At 41.8% G+C, this 18,620-nt stretch overlaps 1 protein-coding gene across 5 annotated transcripts in view; it reads right to left on the reverse strand.

Moving 5' to 3' along the window:
* Nucleotides 1-2,597: 2,597 nt before the first annotated feature.
* BLM (BLM RecQ like helicase) overlaps nt 2,598-18,620 on the reverse strand; it is a 28,527-nt gene continuing 12,504 nt past the window's right edge. For 3 of the 5 annotated variants that reach the window (XM_084817676.1, XM_084817675.1, XM_084817678.1), the window contains 14 exons: nt 17,519-17,637; nt 15,874-15,987; nt 14,245-14,343; nt 13,997-14,145; nt 13,252-13,358; nt 12,484-12,644; nt 11,729-11,924; nt 11,032-11,222; nt 10,550-10,691; nt 7,853-8,052; nt 7,340-7,532; nt 4,460-4,582; nt 3,835-4,030; nt 2,598-3,217 (listed from right to left, as the gene is read on the reverse strand). In XM_084817676.1, coding sequence (XP_084673802.1) covers nt 3,061-3,217; nt 3,835-4,030; nt 4,460-4,582; nt 7,340-7,532; nt 7,853-8,052; nt 10,550-10,691; nt 11,032-11,222; nt 11,729-11,924; nt 12,484-12,644; nt 13,252-13,358; nt 13,997-14,145; nt 14,245-14,343; nt 15,874-15,987; nt 17,519-17,637 — 2,147 coding nt within the window. In that variant the 3' untranslated portion in view covers nt 2,598-3,060. Of the gene's footprint in view, nt 3,218-3,834; nt 4,031-4,459; nt 4,583-5,189; nt 5,388-7,339; nt 7,533-7,852; nt 8,053-10,549; nt 10,692-11,031; nt 11,223-11,728; nt 11,925-12,483; nt 12,645-13,251; nt 13,359-13,996; nt 14,146-14,244; nt 14,344-15,873; nt 15,988-17,518; nt 17,638-18,620 lie in introns of all 5 variants that reach the window. The other 2 variants (XR_014785440.1, XR_014785439.1) reach the window with 2 other exon arrangements.

Consider the following 18,620-nt stretch of genomic DNA (forward strand, 5'->3'; position numbering starts at 1 on the left):
CAGAGTTCCCATCTGGAAGCGAAACATCCTGAAAGACTTCATCAGGGCCTCCTTTGGGTCCCCGGGGGTGGTATCCCTCGATACTGACCTTGAAAACAGTCTTTCTGGTGGCCATCAGCTCAGACAGGAGAATCTCCAGACGGAGCATTTCCCTGAGAAAGAATGGTACAATTTTCACCAGAACAAGGTGATACTAAGGTCAGATCCATTCTTTATTCCCAAGGTCAGCACAGGGTGCAGGAATTGACCCTCCCCTCCTTCTATCTGGCCATTCCCCTCAGAGCAAGGGTGCACAACCCACATACAGGCCCCCACTGCTAATTTCCTGCATTTACTTTTTTTTTTTTACCATTGCAGTTGCTTCTGAACTGTTGATCCCCCTGGTAGTTTCCACCCCTGCCCCATCCAAAGCAGCTTCTCCACTGCTGATGTTGCAATGGCCATTGCTGCCAAGTTGCCTCTGAGAAGATGCTCTAGCAGCACTCTCAGAATGCCCAGTGTGCTAGCCAGTATCTTCTAGCTGATGCTCTGGCAACTGCTCTCAGAGGGCTCTATCCTCTGCAAGTGTTGCTGCTGATATAAATGCAGCAGGCATATGCATAGGAGTGCATATGTATGTGTGCACACATGACCCACAGCCCAGCATCACATGCAGCCCTCACAACCAAAAAGGTTATACACCCTTACCTTAGGAGGAGTGGCATTCCATATATGTATGCAGAGCTATCCTAGTTGATAGGACCACACTTCATAGGCAACACAGCACCATGTTCATCTCCTTCAGTCCTTGGGTAGGAAGGTAACCAATGCCTCACTGCTAAGTTGGACAACGGGGCGCATTGCATTAGCACAATCCCCCAGTAATCGCCTGGTATCAGAAGGAACTGCTAGGCACTCAGTTTGGGGGCGGGAAGCACCCTTGGAGGAGATATACAGGGCAGCCACCTGGTCGTCAGTGAACACCTTTACCAGGCATTATAGAATTAACCTTTGTACCCTCTGAGGGAGCCTTTGGCAGATGGGTTCTCCAGAGGGTACTTCAACCTTAGTGGGAACCAGCTTGGCAAATTGTTGGCCCATCCAAGGACATGCTACTTTTGAACATCACCTAGAGAGTCTCATCCACTTGAACATAAATTGAAATTCTGTATTCACATGTTGAATTTCTGTTCTCAGCTGAAGGAGACCAGCTTGGTCCACCCTTCAAGCCAGCAGGCCGGGCTGGGGTGTTCCCTCCATCTAGTGAGAGAGTGGGGAACTTGTGGCCTTTTATATGTGGCTGGGCTCCAATTCCAATCAGTCATGGCCAGAGAAGGAATTTCAAGTCCAAGAACATGTGGAGGGCCACTGCTCTAGTGTCTTCCCAGCTAAGTTCTGGATCTGCCATAGATGGGGGTCTATGATGGGCAGGAAATATTGAAGTTTGCATGTGCTTAAGGCCCATGGAAGTACACATTTAACTTGGATAGACATGCCCATTCTTTTACATGACACACAATGGCTGACACACAAATGGGGATATGTGATAACTTATAGAATCAAGAGTTGAAAGGGGCCTTCAAGACTATCTAATCCACTCCCCTGCTCAATACAGGATCTGTTATGCAGGATGAATCTACAGCATCCAGGAGAGATGGCTATCCATCCTGTGCTTAAGTATCACCACAGAAGGAGAACCCACCACCTCCTAAGACAGTCTGACCCACAGCTGAACAGCCCTCTCTGTTAGGAAGTTTCTCCTGACATTTAGCTGAGATTTGCTTTCCTGCAACTTCCAACCATTGATTGAAGTCTTGCTCTCTGGAGCAACCGAGACAAGTCTGCTCTATCTTCTGCGTAACAGCTATTCCAATATCTGAAGACCACTATCATATTTCTTTAATGTTCTCCAGGCTAAAAATACCCAGCTCTTTCAAGTGTTCCGCATAAAACTTGGTTTCCAAACCCCTCACCATCCTGGCTGCTCTTCTCTGGACAAACATTTGTCAACATCCTTCTTAAAATGGGGCACCTAGAATTGCAAATGCAGCCTGACTAATGCAGAATAGAGCAGAACAATTACTTCCAGTGACCTGAACACTCTGCTTCTGTTAATGCAGCCTAAGATTTCATTAGCTTTTTTTTAGCAGCCGTATTGCACTACTGGTTCATATGCAGGACCTTTTCCCATGTATTGCTGCCAAGCCAGGTCTCCCCCATCCTATACTTGTGGCTTTGGTTTTTTGTACCTAAATGCAAGACTCTACATTTATCTCTGCTGAATGTCATCTTGTTAGTTTCAGAAAGTCTTGAGCCTTCTACAGTGTTGGCTAAAACTTCCAGAGTGCACACATGAAGAAAGCCAATTTTGGTGGCAACATATAGATTGTGTGTTTTTTTAAAGTCAAGATGGATATAAGAACTATTGCTAGCCAACATTATCCCCTAGGCTACTGGTGCCGAAGTGCCAGATTAGGAGCAGGAAGACCTGGGTTTAAATCCCTACTCAGCTATAAAGTTCGCTCAGTGCCCCTCAGACAATCACCATCTCTTAATCTAACCTACCTCAACTAGGTTGTTGTGAGGATAAGATGGAGAAAAAAGTACACAGCCTCGAGTTCCTTGAATGAAGAGTGGGATACAAATGAAGTAAATATTTAATAACCATTGAAATCAGAAACATTCAAACAGCATACACTGAGTGAATAATGCCATTACACTTTTGAACTTGAGATGCATTCTTACACAGCTCTTGCTACCAAAACAAGCTTTCTACATGCACTCGGACATATATTCCTATTCACATATCAGCTAACTTGGAAAATGGCAGCTACACAATTCACGCAACGGAATGGGCATGTCTATCCAAATAGATTTATTTTAAAGGATTTATATATCCCAAACATTTCCGCAGGGAAGTTTACACAAAGTGTCTTTCTTATTTAAAAAAATCTTACAGTATGGTCCAAATTTATTAAAACACTGAAGCATGAATGTTACAACAAATAGATAACTTGATCAAAATTTTAGTAAGTTCACAATAAGTACTGCTCACAGAAATGAAAAGAGCTTTAAAGAACATTACAAAAGTGAATAAGAAGGCTTAAGATATTGTCTGCTTTGTGGTTTCGGTGGTGCCATAATTCCAGGCCTTTTGCCAATTCCTAGCTTGACTGGAAGAATGTCAGATGTAGAACCTTTGGAGTTGGATGATGCCTTTTTGCAGATTTTGTATCCCCTAGGAAGTGGGGGGGGTACAGAATATGTTATTGACCACAATATTTATGTAAACATGCTTATATCTAGTTACTGTTTCAGAAGCCTCACAGGATTAAAGCGCCTACAAAAGAATTCTCAGCACTTCTGCATTTTGGTCAAACTTTCATCTGTACATTAATAAAGAGAAAATTTGTATATGAAAACCATCAACAAGTTCAGTTTCTAACTGGGCCTCTGTCCCTCACCGCTGAGAAACCAAAGCTTACTTTCTCGTTGTGTTTTTCTCTTCTGGATACCTGGAACTCCACAGAATGTTTATTTTATTCAACACTCCACATCCAGCCTTGCATACAAGCAACATAGAAATAGTGTAAAAAAACAAAGATACTCTGAAAGGCATGGCACTCACTGCCTAAGTATCACAGATCTTTGGTAATTATTTTATGAGATGGTTTAAAATGAAAAATCATTCCATGCTCCTCTCATGCATGTGCTCTACCCACCCCTACCATTCACTCTCTACAAGGACCATTTCATAATTAATTAAAATATGTGTAATTAGCATTGTGGTATGGTTTTATTCCCATTAGCAGCACACAAACCAGTGATACAGTTCTTTAGGATCAGAAAACATACCCCTTGGAATGAGCCTGCTGGCCCCCAGACCCAGTTTTTTTCTTCTTCGATTCTCTGAATAACTGGGGACTTTTTCTCTTCCTTCCCTTCTTGTTTATATTTTGGAAATAGCCAGATGTTGTGCACATCTCCTCCTGTGCCTCATCAACATTGTAATTTCTTCCAACGTCCATGGGTGGGAGAGGTTTGCTTTCCACTGAGGAGACAGACCCCAAACTCTTTTATATTGTGTTCTTGGATGTTGCATACAGATGACCATAACCTCACACCTTTTTCTGTTTGCACTGAGAATAGCATTTCTATATGAGGGAAGAGGGCCCTTGGTCTTAGGACCTCTTCAGCCATGACAATGTTTTTTACACAGCTGCCACCAAACCAGAGAACCATGTACATAGTTTGCATGACATAGCTCCTTACATGGTTTGAGTCACTTCAGTCATGTCAGTGATGGGAGTGGAGGGGGGCGGTATCTCTGGCATGACTTAAAGTGACCCAAAGCATGTAAATAGCCATTCCATACAAAGGACTCCCCACATGGCTCCTTGTTGCAATGGTAGCCATGCAGCCGATCAGCCTACATGTTTTTAATGCAGAAATTAACAATGACACTGAAGTCACACAATACCTGGCACTGTCCATTCAGAGCACTTCTGCATCACCTCAATTATTTCTGCTCCATATTTCTCTAACTTGTCCTCAGTAACACCATCAATCTGAAGCAAAACTGCTGGGTCTGAAGACAATGTCTCTGAAGACAAAAGAAGCCACTTTTAGAAATGATTCAACATTTGAGTTTGATAGAAGCAAAAACAATACCGATAATATCTTTGTTGTTAAATGGATGGACATCACACAAAGCTGTTTCTTCTTTTACATGAAAACCATTGTATGTGGTTTCTATCCACATACTCAAAACACTAAGCAAGATCTTACAAATATGCTATCGAATTTTGTTCTTAAATTCCCAAGCAACAGAAATTAGCCATGGCACCTGCCAGTCACTGGGATCAGAGCAGAGCATACAAGAGAAGAATGTCATTTACACATGCATGCACTTTTGATAGTGAATCCAGCCCAACTTCCCAAGTCAATGGTTTATGGGAACATTGGCACCTCAATCCAATTTCATTATTAAAGAAATTTTGCAGAATATTTCCAGGGATTAATAAAGCAGTCAGAACTTGATTGCTTATAGCCAAGGGCCTTTGCAAGAGCTTTCAATCCATTAATTGTTAACTGGCAATATTCATTAAAATCAATCATAATTAAAATCCCTATCTACCATGTTTTCCATTTATATAAATCAATTCAATTAAAATAATTAACAAAATTAGAAAATGTGCTTATAGTGTCACCTCATAATAAAGCCAGTTCTCTAGTAATAATTATGTCACAATATTTTGTGGTGCTTCATCCATGTACCATGTAAGATTATGTAATCCTGTTTTCTTCTTTGGATCAGCATATAATGGGCAAACCAATAGTGAATAATATCCTCAATATGATTGCATCCGAAGACACATTTTCACTCCCGTCGGAGGTACTCTGGTTTTCTACATTTGAGATATGCAGATGGCATTATATGGAACATGAGTTTTTTGAAGGCTCTACATAACTAGAACAAGATCAGTGTTGAAAAATTATGTGCCCTGGTATGATCTATCAGAAAAGCACATACTGTATTTTGTGTAAAATAAAGAGCTACAGATTCGGCAATGGGCTGCACAGACAGACTTGTGTACGTCTACGCACCAAGAAAGTGCACATGTTGTGCACACAGTTTTTATTGCAGTATCAGCCCCATCTACCTGCTGTGGAGATCCAACAGGATGAATGAGTAGAGGATTTCCCCCACCCCTAGAAGTCACAGTAATGTCACAACACTATAAATGTTCATGCATCATGGAATAAAACAAATCTGAGTAATAAAATTTGTATTTATGTGTATTCAAATGAGGAAATCCCACATGTGAATTCAAATTATCCATGTATCCAAAATTTAAGTGACATTTCATTATACTTTTATCTGCTGGAGGTAATATGGTAATAATTTTGTTGATGCAGTTACTATACATACGGGAAGAAATGGAAGCCATTTTCCCCTTCCCTTTCCTTAATACAAAGAGCCCTAATGAAGTATCTGAAGGGGGGTTGCTTGCTACCAGAACGCCATGCCTCTCTTGTCCAGTATTTGATGCCTGGAGTGAGGAGCAGTAAGAGGGGGATATATGCCTGCCTTAATGACATGATTGGGGGTGGGGGTCCACTTAGGCAGAAGTGAGCCAGAAGACAGAGATAGCACTGCAAGTTTTACGGCTAGAATAAATTATTTTATCTGCTATTTCTGTTGGGGAATTGTGTTTTTTGCTGTCAAGTTGGTCAAAGGAATGCCATTGTTGAGACAGCAGAAAATAGTGCTTATTTGTTTACTGTAAAGCAATGCTACTGGATTAGTCAGTGTAAATTGATATTTTGCTAAGTAGCCTCTGTTACTACTATGTCACTGAAACTATTTTAGTTTGTGATATTTTCTTTTCTTTTGAATTATGTATGTTTATTGTATTGCTTTTGTTATTTTGACTGAAATGGGATTTGATGTAGCTGTGCTGGTGAGCCACTGTGAGCATAAGCTTGTTTGTGGAAGAGGGGCATGCACAGCTCAGAACTAATGGCTTCATGGCCTGCTGCCACTCACTTATATGGAATCAAAAGAACAACCCACCCCAGGCTCACTCCTGACCACTCAAGAGTCCATACACTAGGTCCTACATTAGTCAACAAGACTGAAGCCCATCCAACAGAGATGAGCAGATCCCCACACTTTCTGCATCAGAGAAAGATACGACTGAACCATGGCTATATAACCTTGGTACATTAAAAGCTGGAAGATCTAAAAGAGAAAATATATACTAATGAAACGAAGTCTTGTGGCATCTTACAGAACAGATTTATTGTGACATAAGCTTTCGTGGACTATATTCCACACCATCAGATTCATACTTTCCTTCCAATAGATAAACACAGAGAAAAAAAAACTACTATGAGGCTAAAAGGTAAAGAAGTGCAAAGTGGTACAGTAGGTCAATAGGATTTCTTTCTATTATATTTCTATACTGCCCAATAGTCAAAGCTCTCTGGACAGTTCACAAAAATTAAAACTCTAAAATACAGCATGGTAAAATGGAATATAAAACCTTTCAAAGTTTAAATTTCTGTGAAAAGCTCAAACTGATCCATTCACAGCAACATAATAAAGTGATGGAGAGGGTTTATTGCAAATGACTGCAGTTGTGAATAATTGCTATGCTTATCTTGCATACACCTGATCTTCCCATAGAAGTGTCAGAGATTGTACCTCTTGACCCACTGTTCACAGTACTTTTCTGTATACCAGTGAGCTGTTAGTCTTTAAGAAGACACAAGACTCAGTTGATTTTGTTCCAACAAATACAGCAACTCCTCCATTGCATGATACAATGAGTTTTTCCATGAGTATCCACATTACCTGCAATTCTTTTAAGCGTGGCAGTGTTAAAAATGTTGAAGTAATGGATGTCAAACACTTTCCCAAGATTTTTGCAGACATCTGTGAGTTCTGAGAGACATTTCTTAACTATCTCTTCCCGCTGGGACATCTTCGTCAGTGAAGCCCTTTGCTTGCGAATGCTGCTGGCACTTTCAGTTTCACAGAACTCTACCTGAAGGAAGTGAAAGGACATTTCAACAACATACCATTGAAAGAGAGAAGTCACCTGAAGCGAAACTGCCTCCTCTAGAATGTGAGACTATGACTGCAGGCGGCGGGGGGGAGTAGAAATGGATGAAGGCAACCACTAGAACAAAAGGGCCTTCCTCTCCAGAGACCATTCTCTACAAGGCCTGCAGCCACCAGATTTTCTTAACTTTAGCTTAATTTATTTCTCTGCAGCTGAAAACTCATAACTATATTGGAGGAGGAGAGTGGGCACCTCAGGTAGGTCAGACAGGATTAAAATACATACATTTAGCTGTTACATACCTGTAGAGAGCCATTTAGCACAGCATGACCTCTTTCCCCTATCTGAACATATGCTACTGCTTGATGCTGAGCAGTGATGTACAAGTCTTCATCCAGAATCTTGTCCAATACTAGCTTTCTAAAGAGTCGCTCAGCATTATGGCGTGAGTAGGCTGCTCCCTTGCCAAACATGCCAGACTGAATCTTGGCGTTTTTTGTACCTATTCAGAATTATATGCATTACATCTTCTTGATAAAGACAAAGCAAAGAAGATCACTTGAGGGTACAGATTCACAGCCTTCCAAAGGAGTATGTTTGGGATCCCCTGATGATGCCATCCTGCACACCAACTGGGGTAGAGTCCTCTGGCATGCCATAGGAGACTGCACTCCTGGGCAAACAGCCCAACAGCATCCTAATTGCCTCAGCAGCAGAACCATGAGAGGAAGAGACCAGGGAAGCAGGGTCCCACTGCCATGGTGAAGGTGATGTTTCTATCCTGCCACGAAAGCAGGTGGTATAGTTCCTGTTAAACCTGTAGCCAGCTGTTCATATGCCACCCAGGCATTGGCCAGGGAGGATCAGCCCTAGAGCTCTCCAGCAGCCAGGAGAAAACAAAGGCAAGATCCTGGGGTGAGGTGATTTAACCCCCTCTCTTGACTGCTGGGAGTAAACCATTGGAGAAGTCAACTAGGTACTTCCATACTTGAAGAATGGATGATTAGGAAGAGGGGGATGTGTATTTATTATTAGAATTTATACCCCTCCCTCGAACAAGGCAGCTGATAATAACATTATTAAGACAGAATAAGAAATAAAACATACAATGAGATTTTTTAAATGACTGAAAATTGAAAATATCAAACTATTTCTGCATATTCACCTTAACATTAAAGTCAGACCAAGACTGCAGTCCTAAGCACACTTGGGAGTAAGATCCACTGAATTCAAGTAAGATTTATCTCTGAATAAAATGGGACTTATTTCTGAATCAACATGCTTAAGATGGCACTGTAAATATCTCATGCTGACTTGCAGCCAACAAGTTGTAGAAAGATAAGCAACTCTTCTATTTTTTGAAACCTTACTCAAAAGCTTAAGAACAAAAAGTGCTGTGAATTGACTGCGGCCCTCCCTGTGCTTCTATGAAATCCCAGTGCCAAATAATGTGCTGGGGAGATTTAGTCCCAAAAGTACATGAAGTTACTAATAGGCATGAAGCTCACAAAATTTACAATGGCCGGGACTAAGATAGTGAGAAAACCCAGCTGCATTCCTTTGACTTCACAATGTTACAGTTTTTGAACTGCGAAGAGATAGAGTATGAAGGACAGAAAGAGAGAAACTCTTCTGATTGACAAAATATGGGCTGATCTCAGCTGACAGGACAAGAATATCATGAATTAAACAGGTAAAATAGTAAAGCCAATATGGGTTTGTACATCTTCCACTGAGACTGTTAAATGCGGGTGTAATCCGAAGACTGCAAGGACAAAACCAAGGCTCCAATCCTATCCACACCAACCAATTAGTAAGCCCCAATGAACACAGTAGGATTTACTTTGGAGTAAACATATGCTGCATGAGTGGGCATCAGTCCACTTTCTCAAAGGGAATGCTCTACTAGTGTTTCCCTAACATGCATACTCTAGCAGAGATGCAACACAACAGCCCACCCCTTCTCCTTCTTGACCCCACCCCCTCCTCTTTTTATCTCTGTGCTTGCTGTAGGAGCCACACAAGTGGGGGGAATTGCTCTGCCCCTCCTCAGGCTATGCTTCTGTACTGGCTGGGGAGGAAAAGGAGCCCATTCCTGCCCAGCCAGCATGGAAGCAGAGCTAGCAGCAAGCACAGAATATGCCCTAGCTGCTAGGGGTTTCAGGTCCCGTGGCGACTTCTTGGACCTGCTTCTCATGATTGTCCCCTTTCCTTTGTGCATGGCAAACGCAGAGGTAGAGAGCATCACTACACCGTGAGACCTCATGGGGATAAAGGGGGATGCAGAGAAGAAACCCCCCAAACAGACGGAGTTGGAGGAGGGAGGGAAGAAAAGGGGCCAACATGGAAAGCACAGAGAGTTGAAGAGAGAAAAATGGCTCCAGGGGATGGATGTTTTCTTTCTTTTGCTGTCTCAAAAAGGGGGGTGCGCACGCACACATGGTGACTGAAAGATATCCACAGGGGTGCATTTGGAACATAATTTTGTTAGTTTTTGCTACTTGTTGAAGGTTGACTACTTGGGTAGAGAGGAAACCTGGCTTCCTTTTCTGCCCATGGTTTTCCTATTATTTATATTTCCGTTTTTACTGTATGTTTCTTCTTCTTGCAAACTGGGAACTGAAATACTGTAAGAGCAATCTGCGGTCAAGCGATCTGGTTGAGATGCTATCGGCAAAATACTGTATGATCTAGCCAAAATGAAGATGTTGATTTTACAGTTTGAGCCTATGCAGGTTTACTTAGAAGTAAGTCCTATTCCATGACGTGTGTGTGTTGAGAGAGAGAGAGAGGAAGGAAGGAAGGAAGGAAGGAAGGAAGGAAGGAAGGAAGGAAGGAAGACAAACTCTTGATTCTGCCCCTTTTGACTCCAGTTCATCCACCACTGGCATGCAGCCCCTGACAGATTATCCCTGAAGAAGTAAGACTCCCGGAGGCAGGAAGATTCCCCTCTATAGCAAACCCAACACGTAAAGCTGATGGTATACATTAGAACTTACCCAAGAATATGTCAATCATCATATTCAGTGTGTATCTTCCTATGTTTCTCTTCATACTTCTTTTTTCCTTTCCACCACAATGCTCCTGAACAAACCTAACAATGTTTTCTACTTCTTCAGTCACATTCCTCAACTTATAATCCTAAACATAAAAAAACAGTGGAAGATGGCTTTGCTTCACTATGTGTGGCTACTGACAATACATTATTAGCCTACGTGGATACTGTTCCAAACTCAAGATACACAAGTTAATATAATGGTTTATTTTAAAATTAGTAAAGTTATATGTAATGTAATCTGAAGGAATTACTAGGAACACCAATACACTAGAGAAAGAGCTTGGAAGTCGTCATTTGCAAACTGCATTAGTTTCTTCAGCCCATAAGCACTGCTGCCCACCACTACCACAAATACATTACGTTAGTTCTTTTAAGGTCAGTAAGAATAACATTTCAGAACACGCTGAAGCAGAACTTGCTTACCTGTTGTTTGCAGCAGTTGTCACAACTTACTTCAGGGTATTTCTTACAAAACTTAGGATTAAAGCCAGTTTCTCCAAAATAGGCTAGCAATTGTATTCTCCGGCACTCCACTACATTCTCACAGTAATGGACCATGCTGTAGAGGTTGTTGAAATGGGTCTGCCGTGTATGGCTGTTACCATCTTTTTCCACTAAGATACAGGGGGAGAGGGAAAGATATGCTCTGGCTTCCAGCTAATAATCTGAGAACATGTGACAGAGGAGGAAGCTAAAGGTTCAAGTTAGGTTTGGGCGTTAATTTCTACCCTTTTATTATGATAAACAGAAGAGAGAAATAAGGCATTTATAGAAAAACTATGACATTTTCCCTGCAAGGTAAGAAAGGATTGGTAAGTTTCTCAAAATGGGAACGAAATTATTTGAAAAATCTAAAGTTCTAGTCTTTTAGGATTGGATAGTGTGTCCTACTTATTCCAGGCATCCTGGTATGAAATCACTTCGTCTAACACAAATGGAAAACAGTCAAAGCATTTGCAGGCAATACATATTAAACCATGATTAGAGAAGTATGCTCATAACATTATACTATGACAATGAACTATAATATTAGCATTAAACCAGTATTTAGCTCTCACTTTAAATTTAAAACCCATGCTTGATTGAGGCCGGCCCCAAGATTTGAGACAGGAATGCTTACTCAGAATGAGTCTTCTCAGCCTGGTGACATCACTATAGCTGTAGAAAAGCAGGCAGTGAGATATTTCTCCATCACGCCCAGCTCTGCCTGACTCTTGATAGTAACCTTCAATTGATTTAGGGAGAGAAGCATGGATCACGAAGCGCACATCAGGTTTATCAATCCCCATTCCAAAAGCAATGGTGGCACATATAATCTGGAAGAGAACAAAACAGCACTCTCATACAACCAGAGGCAAGCCAGGCACTACCGCCACATTTTGTATAATGAACCCATAGTGCCTGCTCGCTCAATATTCTGCTCTTCTTCAAGCTCACTCAGAGGATAAAGACAAATACAGCAACCTATTTAGAAAGCCAAAACCAAGTAAAACCAAGTTCTCACCTAGAGGACACACAATTACGACCTCTTTGTTTTGCCACAAGAATGACTGCACAACATTTGGTCAAATTGCTTCTGAATCACTGTGTACTGTACCTCCCTGTCTTTACAGATATTCTGTGTTCCTTGTTTTGTTGAAAATTAAAAGCTGCATTTGGTCACATATTCAATAAGCTCTGTGCTAGTATGAACCCTTTTCATTATAAAGTACTCACATATCTACAGAGCCAACATTTCTCCTTACATTCTGCTTCAGAGGATTAGACATAAACATTTAGATTTGTGCTGGCCATGTTCTGTGCCTCTTGTTTTAATGTTCTACTTGTTTGTGTTATTTGTTTTCACTCAGTACCTTTACGTTTTATCCATTTTACCTGACATCCATCCTGATTAATCCACTTCTGCTGCACAAGAACTCTAATGTTGTCAGGAAGACCAGCGTGATAAGCAAGTGCAGAAAGGCCAGCCTTCTGCAAAATGTTGGCAACTGAGTCACATTCATATCGTGAGAGGCAATAAATTATTCCAGAGTCATCTGTAAAACACACAGGCAAAATATTAAGGCTGGGGCACTCAACCTCTTAAAAGTGACAGTAGCACTCTCATGCACCTTGGCGTCCCATTTGCTTGATGTTTAATCCACCTTTTGGCCGGAGAACAGACCCTCAGGATAGTTTACAATAATTTAACGTTAGTTATAAATAAATGTAATCATTGCAAAAGACCATCTTCTATTATTGACATTTCTACCCTTCTTACAAAGAGTAGTATGTGAGGTTCCCTTTCACCACTTCCCATTTTATCCACACAACCACTGCATGATGTTCTCTCCCCCAATTTTCTCCATACAACCAACTTGAAAGGGGAGTTCAGCTTGAGAGATGATGACTAGCCCAGGGTCACCCAGTGAGCTTACTGGCCACTACACCAGGCTGTATCACGACAGGACATTTCCGGTACAGATTTAAGATGCCAAACATTAGCCCCAAAGCAAATCAATAATGCAGATTTCTGTATATCTCTCTAACAAAGTGTTAAATATCCTCTAATATGTTGAGCAACCTCCAACCTTTCATGAAACTTGTGCTTAAAAAATCTGAGATGAATAAACACTGCCAGAGGAAGAAGGGGAGTTAACTCACACGGGTGGTATTTTCTGATCCATTGCAAGCAGTCCAAAGCAACGCTTTTCGGCCTTTTCGGCAAAACGTCATATTTCAAGTTGTGCCTGTTAAAGCTCATACTAAACCTTAAAAAAAAAAAAAATCAATCACCAGTAAAGCAATTTGATTAAAACATGCAGTGAATTTCTAAAGAATAAGTATAAAGCCAATCAGAAAGAAATCCGAAGAGAAAAGGGCAGTAAGAACTCAAATCAACTACCTCACTTCCCAAAAATGCCCGAGAGTTTGTTTTCATCACAGCATCCTCAAGATCATGGATGGGAAACCTGTGACCCATGGGCCAATTTGGCCCACCATGTCAGCCCATCTGACCTATGAGGCCTCAACTGAGGCCCCGTCTCTTCAGGGGTAGCAGGGAGGAATCCCTGCTGTTATCTCTGATCACTGTTCAGACATAACAGCGGGGATTCCGTTAGTGTGCTTGCTGCTTCCTGTCTCAACTGGGAGGGCAAGTGGCATGCTAAGAGTTTCCCCTGCCTTGCATTCTTCCCAGTGGGGGAATGCGAGAGGCAGATGAAGCTAGGTCCCTGACCAAAGCACTAGCTGGAGGCGCTCCAATCAGCACTTGGGGTGGAGACTGGAAGATGTCAGGGGACATGGCCCTGCCCCTGATGTAATCTGGGCTGCAGAAGGCTGCGTGGGAGTAATCTGTCATCCCCACCCCACCCCCGATTCTAGATCCCTACCTGTAGATCAAACTTACACCTGTGGCTTAAGCATCTCCAGTTGATTTAGGATGTCCTTTTGCACCCTTGGGTTTGCAGTGGCAGTAAGTGCCATCATAGGAATGGAGCAGAATTTCTTACGAAGCATATTCAGACGCTTGTAGTCTTGGCGAAAGTCATGGCCCCACTGGTCAAAAGATAAAATGAAAGATATTTTGCTCTCAGTTAAATATGAGGGGTCCCACTGCTTTAGCAATCCCTGAATTTCTAACAGAGGAAAGATTACCTGGCTGACACAGTGCGCCTCGTCAATCACAAAGCGTGCCAACAGCTGCCGCTCATATAGATTCTCCAGAGCTGACATCAGCCGGCCACTTGAGCAAACCTATGGAAGATCCAAACCAATGAAGCCAGAAAAGCAAGAGGATAGTTGTCACAGTTCATTAGCACACAGTAGCTTCTCTAGCTCCTTTCAGCACACAAAGTGTTTGTTGTCATACTAACCCTCATCCCCCATGTAAGGTAAGTCCGGGAGAGAGACAATGGCCCAGTTCTCACATCATAATAACCTATTGTTTTTTAAAATACTGGGTTATTGTGAACAAGGCAGCACGCACCAGCATTTGACTTACCTTAACATGATCCAGAACATGATCCATACTGCTCATGGGTTGTTTAGTGCGATGTGTGAACCAGGTCCTCTGGCTTGTCTCTCCCCGAAAAACCAGTCATAACCCAACAATAAATCGTGAGTTATGACTCTGGCTTGTTGGAAGAAAGACAAGCCAGAGCACCTGGGTCACATGTATTGATAAACAAACCATGTTAGAAGGACTGTGGTTTGTTTAGCTGCTCCTGCTTGTAGCAGGAGCAGTCAGGATGCCCCAATTAAAAAAAAAAGAAAGGTTATCATGATGTGAACCAGGACAGTGACCTGCTCAAACAATCCACCAAACTTTGTAACTGAGCAGGGATGAAAGCTTGGCTCTCCTAGAATCATAGAATAGTAGGGTTGGGAGGGGCCTATAAGACCATCGAGTCCAACCCCCTGCGCAATGCAGGAATCTAAGTCAAAGCATCCCTGACAGATGGCTGTCCAGCCTCATCTTGAATGCCTCCAGTGTGGGAGAGCCCCCCGCCTCCCTACGTGATTGGTTCCATTGCTCTAACAGTCAGGACGTTTTTCATGATGTTCAGCCGGAATCTGGCTTCTTGTGACTTCAGCCCATTATTCCGTGTCCTGCACTCTGGGATGATGGAGAAGAGATCCTGGCCTTCCTCTCTGTGACAGCTTTTAAAGTACTTGAAAAGCACTACCTTATCTTCCCTCAGTCTTCTCTTCTCAAGGCTAAACATGCCCAGTTCTTTCAGTCTCTCTTCAAAGGGCTTTGTTTCCAGTCCCCTGATCATCTTCGTTGCCCTCCTCTGAACCCTCTCCAGCTTGTCTGCATCCTTCTTAAAGTGGGGCGCCCAGAATTGGACACAGTACTCCAGATGAAGTCTAATGAGTGCTGAGTAGAGGGGAACTAGTACTTCACAGGATTTGGAAGCTATACTTCTATGAATGCAGCCCAAAAGAGCATTTGCCTTTTTTTGCAGCCACATCACATTGTTGGCTCATATTCAGCTTGTGATCGACAACAATTCCAAGATCCTTCTCACTTGTTGTGTTGTTGAGCCAAGTATCCCCCATCTTGTAACTATGCATTTGGTTTCTTTTTCCTATGTACAGAACTTGGCATTTATGCCTATTAGATTTCATTCTGTTGTTTTCTGCCCAGCACTCCAGCCTATCAAAATCATTTTGAATTCTGTTTCTGTCTTCCAGGGTATTCGCTATCCTGCTCAATTTTGTGTCATCTGCAGATTTGATCAGCATTCCCTGCACCTCCTCATCCAAGTCATTAATACACACCTTCTCTGGAGTAACATAGAGAAGTTTTATGATGGGATCTTTCTTTGATAGCTGCATATAGATTCTGGATGCTTCAGCGTCAGTCTTATCACCAGTCAGGTAAGTAGCTGGAATCTACGACACAAAGAGCCATAAGAACATTAAAATGAGCCCTGCTAGATCAGACCAAGGGTCCACGTAGTCCAGCATTCCATTCACACAGCGGCCAACCAGCTGCCCATGGGAAACCCACAAGTAGGACATGACTGCAACAGCACTTTCACAGTCGTGCTCCCCAGCAACTGGCATACATGGGCATACTGCCTCTGATACCGGAGCTGGCATATAGCCATCAAGACTAGTAGCCATTGAAAACTTTATCCTACATGAATTTGTCTAATCCCCTTTTCAAGCCATCCAAATTGGAGGCCATCATTACATCTTGTGGTAGCGAATTCCATAGCTGAACAATATGCTGTGTGAAGAAGTCCTTCCTTTTATCTATCCTGAACCTCCCACCAATCAGTTTCATGGGATGACCCCAGGTCCCAATACTTTGAGAGAGGGAGAAAAATGTCTTCCTAGCCACTTTGTCCACACCATGCATAATTTTGTACATGCCTTTTTCCTAAGCTAAACTGTCCCAGACATTGTAACCTTTCAGCCCCATTTTAGTTGCCCTCTTCTACACTTTTTCCAACTCTGCAATATCCTTTTTAGGTGCAGTGACCAGAATTGCACACAGTATTGCAAGTGTGGTGGCACAACAGATTTGTATAAGGGCAGTATGATATTCACAATTTTATGTTCAATTCCTTTCCTAATTATACTTGGCCCTAATTATGGAAATTCCATTTTTCACAGCAACCGCACACTAGGTCAACATTTCTATCAAGCTGTCTACCACAACCCCAAGATCTCTTTCTTGATCAGTCACTGCTAGCTCAGATCCCATCAGCATATACATGAAGTTGGGATTTTTTTGTCCCAACATGCATCAGTTTACACTTGTTTACATTGAACTGCATTTACCATTTTAATGCCCATTCCCCCAGTTTGGAGAGATCCTTTTGGAGCTCTTTGCAATCCCTTTTTATTTTAACCACCCCAAATAATTTGGTGTCATCCACAAACTTGTTGTTTACATTTCACCACAAACAGAGTGCTAAACTCAACAGTACACTTCATTCTGGTCAGCCATTTTACATACTGAAATGAATCAGTAAGTCAAAAACCTTATACAACATGTAAGGAATTCAGCGTTGGTGGTCATGCTCTAGGCCAGAGCGTGTGTTTTCCTCCAATCCCTTCTACCTGTCAATGAAGGACCAAGTGATTCTGGTCTAGTATCCTTGCTGGGTCCACAGCTGCAAGGCAGTGAAGAGTGCAGGCCTCTATTAATGGAGTCAAATTGCACTCCAGATTTTCCCCCTAGATTCCAAATGGCATCAAATTGACTAAGTCCAATTGCTTTGGATTAACTTGAATCTGAATTGCAGTGCTCAAATATTTCTGTAGAGAATGGAAGTTTTACATTTGCATGAAAGCCACACCCCAAAGCAAAGAGCAGAACTGGGCAGGCCTACTGCAGTTACAGATGCCATCCCAACCCAATCTTGCCCTTATATAAATCAGCAAAAATAGCAAACTGTGGACTTGAACTCACATCCATTGCTGTTAGCTTCTGAACTTGATCTATTATCAGTGACCTCAAGGGGGAAATTACAATGGTGACTCCCACTGAAACACAAGCTGGCAGCTGGTAGCATAAACTCTTGCCACCTCCTAAGTAAAGTATCAACAGAAAAATAAAGGTTAGATGGAAAGTTTGCCTGAAGTGTGGACAAGCAAATACAAGTTGTCCTCGTGAGGTTTACCAAAGCCTAAAATGCTCCACTAGACTAGTTCAATAACCATTTCAAATTTGATTGACATTATTTTCTCCACTCCACTAACAAGCATGGAATATTGTAAACACAGGTCATGAAGTAAGATTTCACAATCCACACATTTATTGATGTAGTTTGGATTTCTTATTTCAAATATAAAGTTTTGCCCGAAAACAAAATTTTAAAATAAAAATTGCAAAAATTCTAATTCTAAAGAGATAGTGCCTTTAACCTTTATGCAGAGGATACATTTATTGGATGTAGAACTTATTTCTGGCAGAAGTGGCTCAAAATATTAATAAAATACAATGAATGCATTAAAAGCCATACATTTAAAACAAAACCAGGAGATGGCCCTGTAATGGCAGAGTCAGTTACCCAGCTTGAGAGTGTGTATGTGTAAACAGACACAGCAAATCAACAAGCTAAGAAATCCAACAGATTCTATTTAGTAAGAGTGGATAAAAAAGTATACAAACTTTGATTTTAATTAATTTGCTTTTTTTTTTTTTTAAGCCAATTATAGTTTTGGCTATTGGGCGGTATACAAATGTACAAAATAAATAAATGAAAAGCATAAAAAGAACATGTTAAACCCTAGTGTTCCAGTCTCTTAAAACTGAATCACGGTCACCTTATCACATCCTAAAGTAAAGGTTGCTTTTCTATGTGAAAGAGAACCAGGGTCAGTGGAATTCAACTTCTGACATTAAGCATTAATGAATTGCGCAAGGAAATAATGTTTTATATTGATTACTATTGGCTTCCTCCTGGGCAAGCAACCACAGGTGTCAAGTGCTCCTCCCTAACTGTCACCAGACAGCAGCCATTCCATCAAGCTGTGGCAGAGGGAGATGGGAAGCGGCAGAGGCATTCCAT

The sequence above is a fragment of the Heloderma suspectum genome, chromosome 11 (assembly GCF_057233095.1).
Source record: "Heloderma suspectum isolate Gila_16-S chromosome 11, 16-S_ref, whole genome shotgun sequence".
NCBI classification, from domain to species: Eukaryota; Metazoa; Chordata; class Lepidosauria; order Squamata; family Helodermatidae; genus Heloderma; species Heloderma suspectum.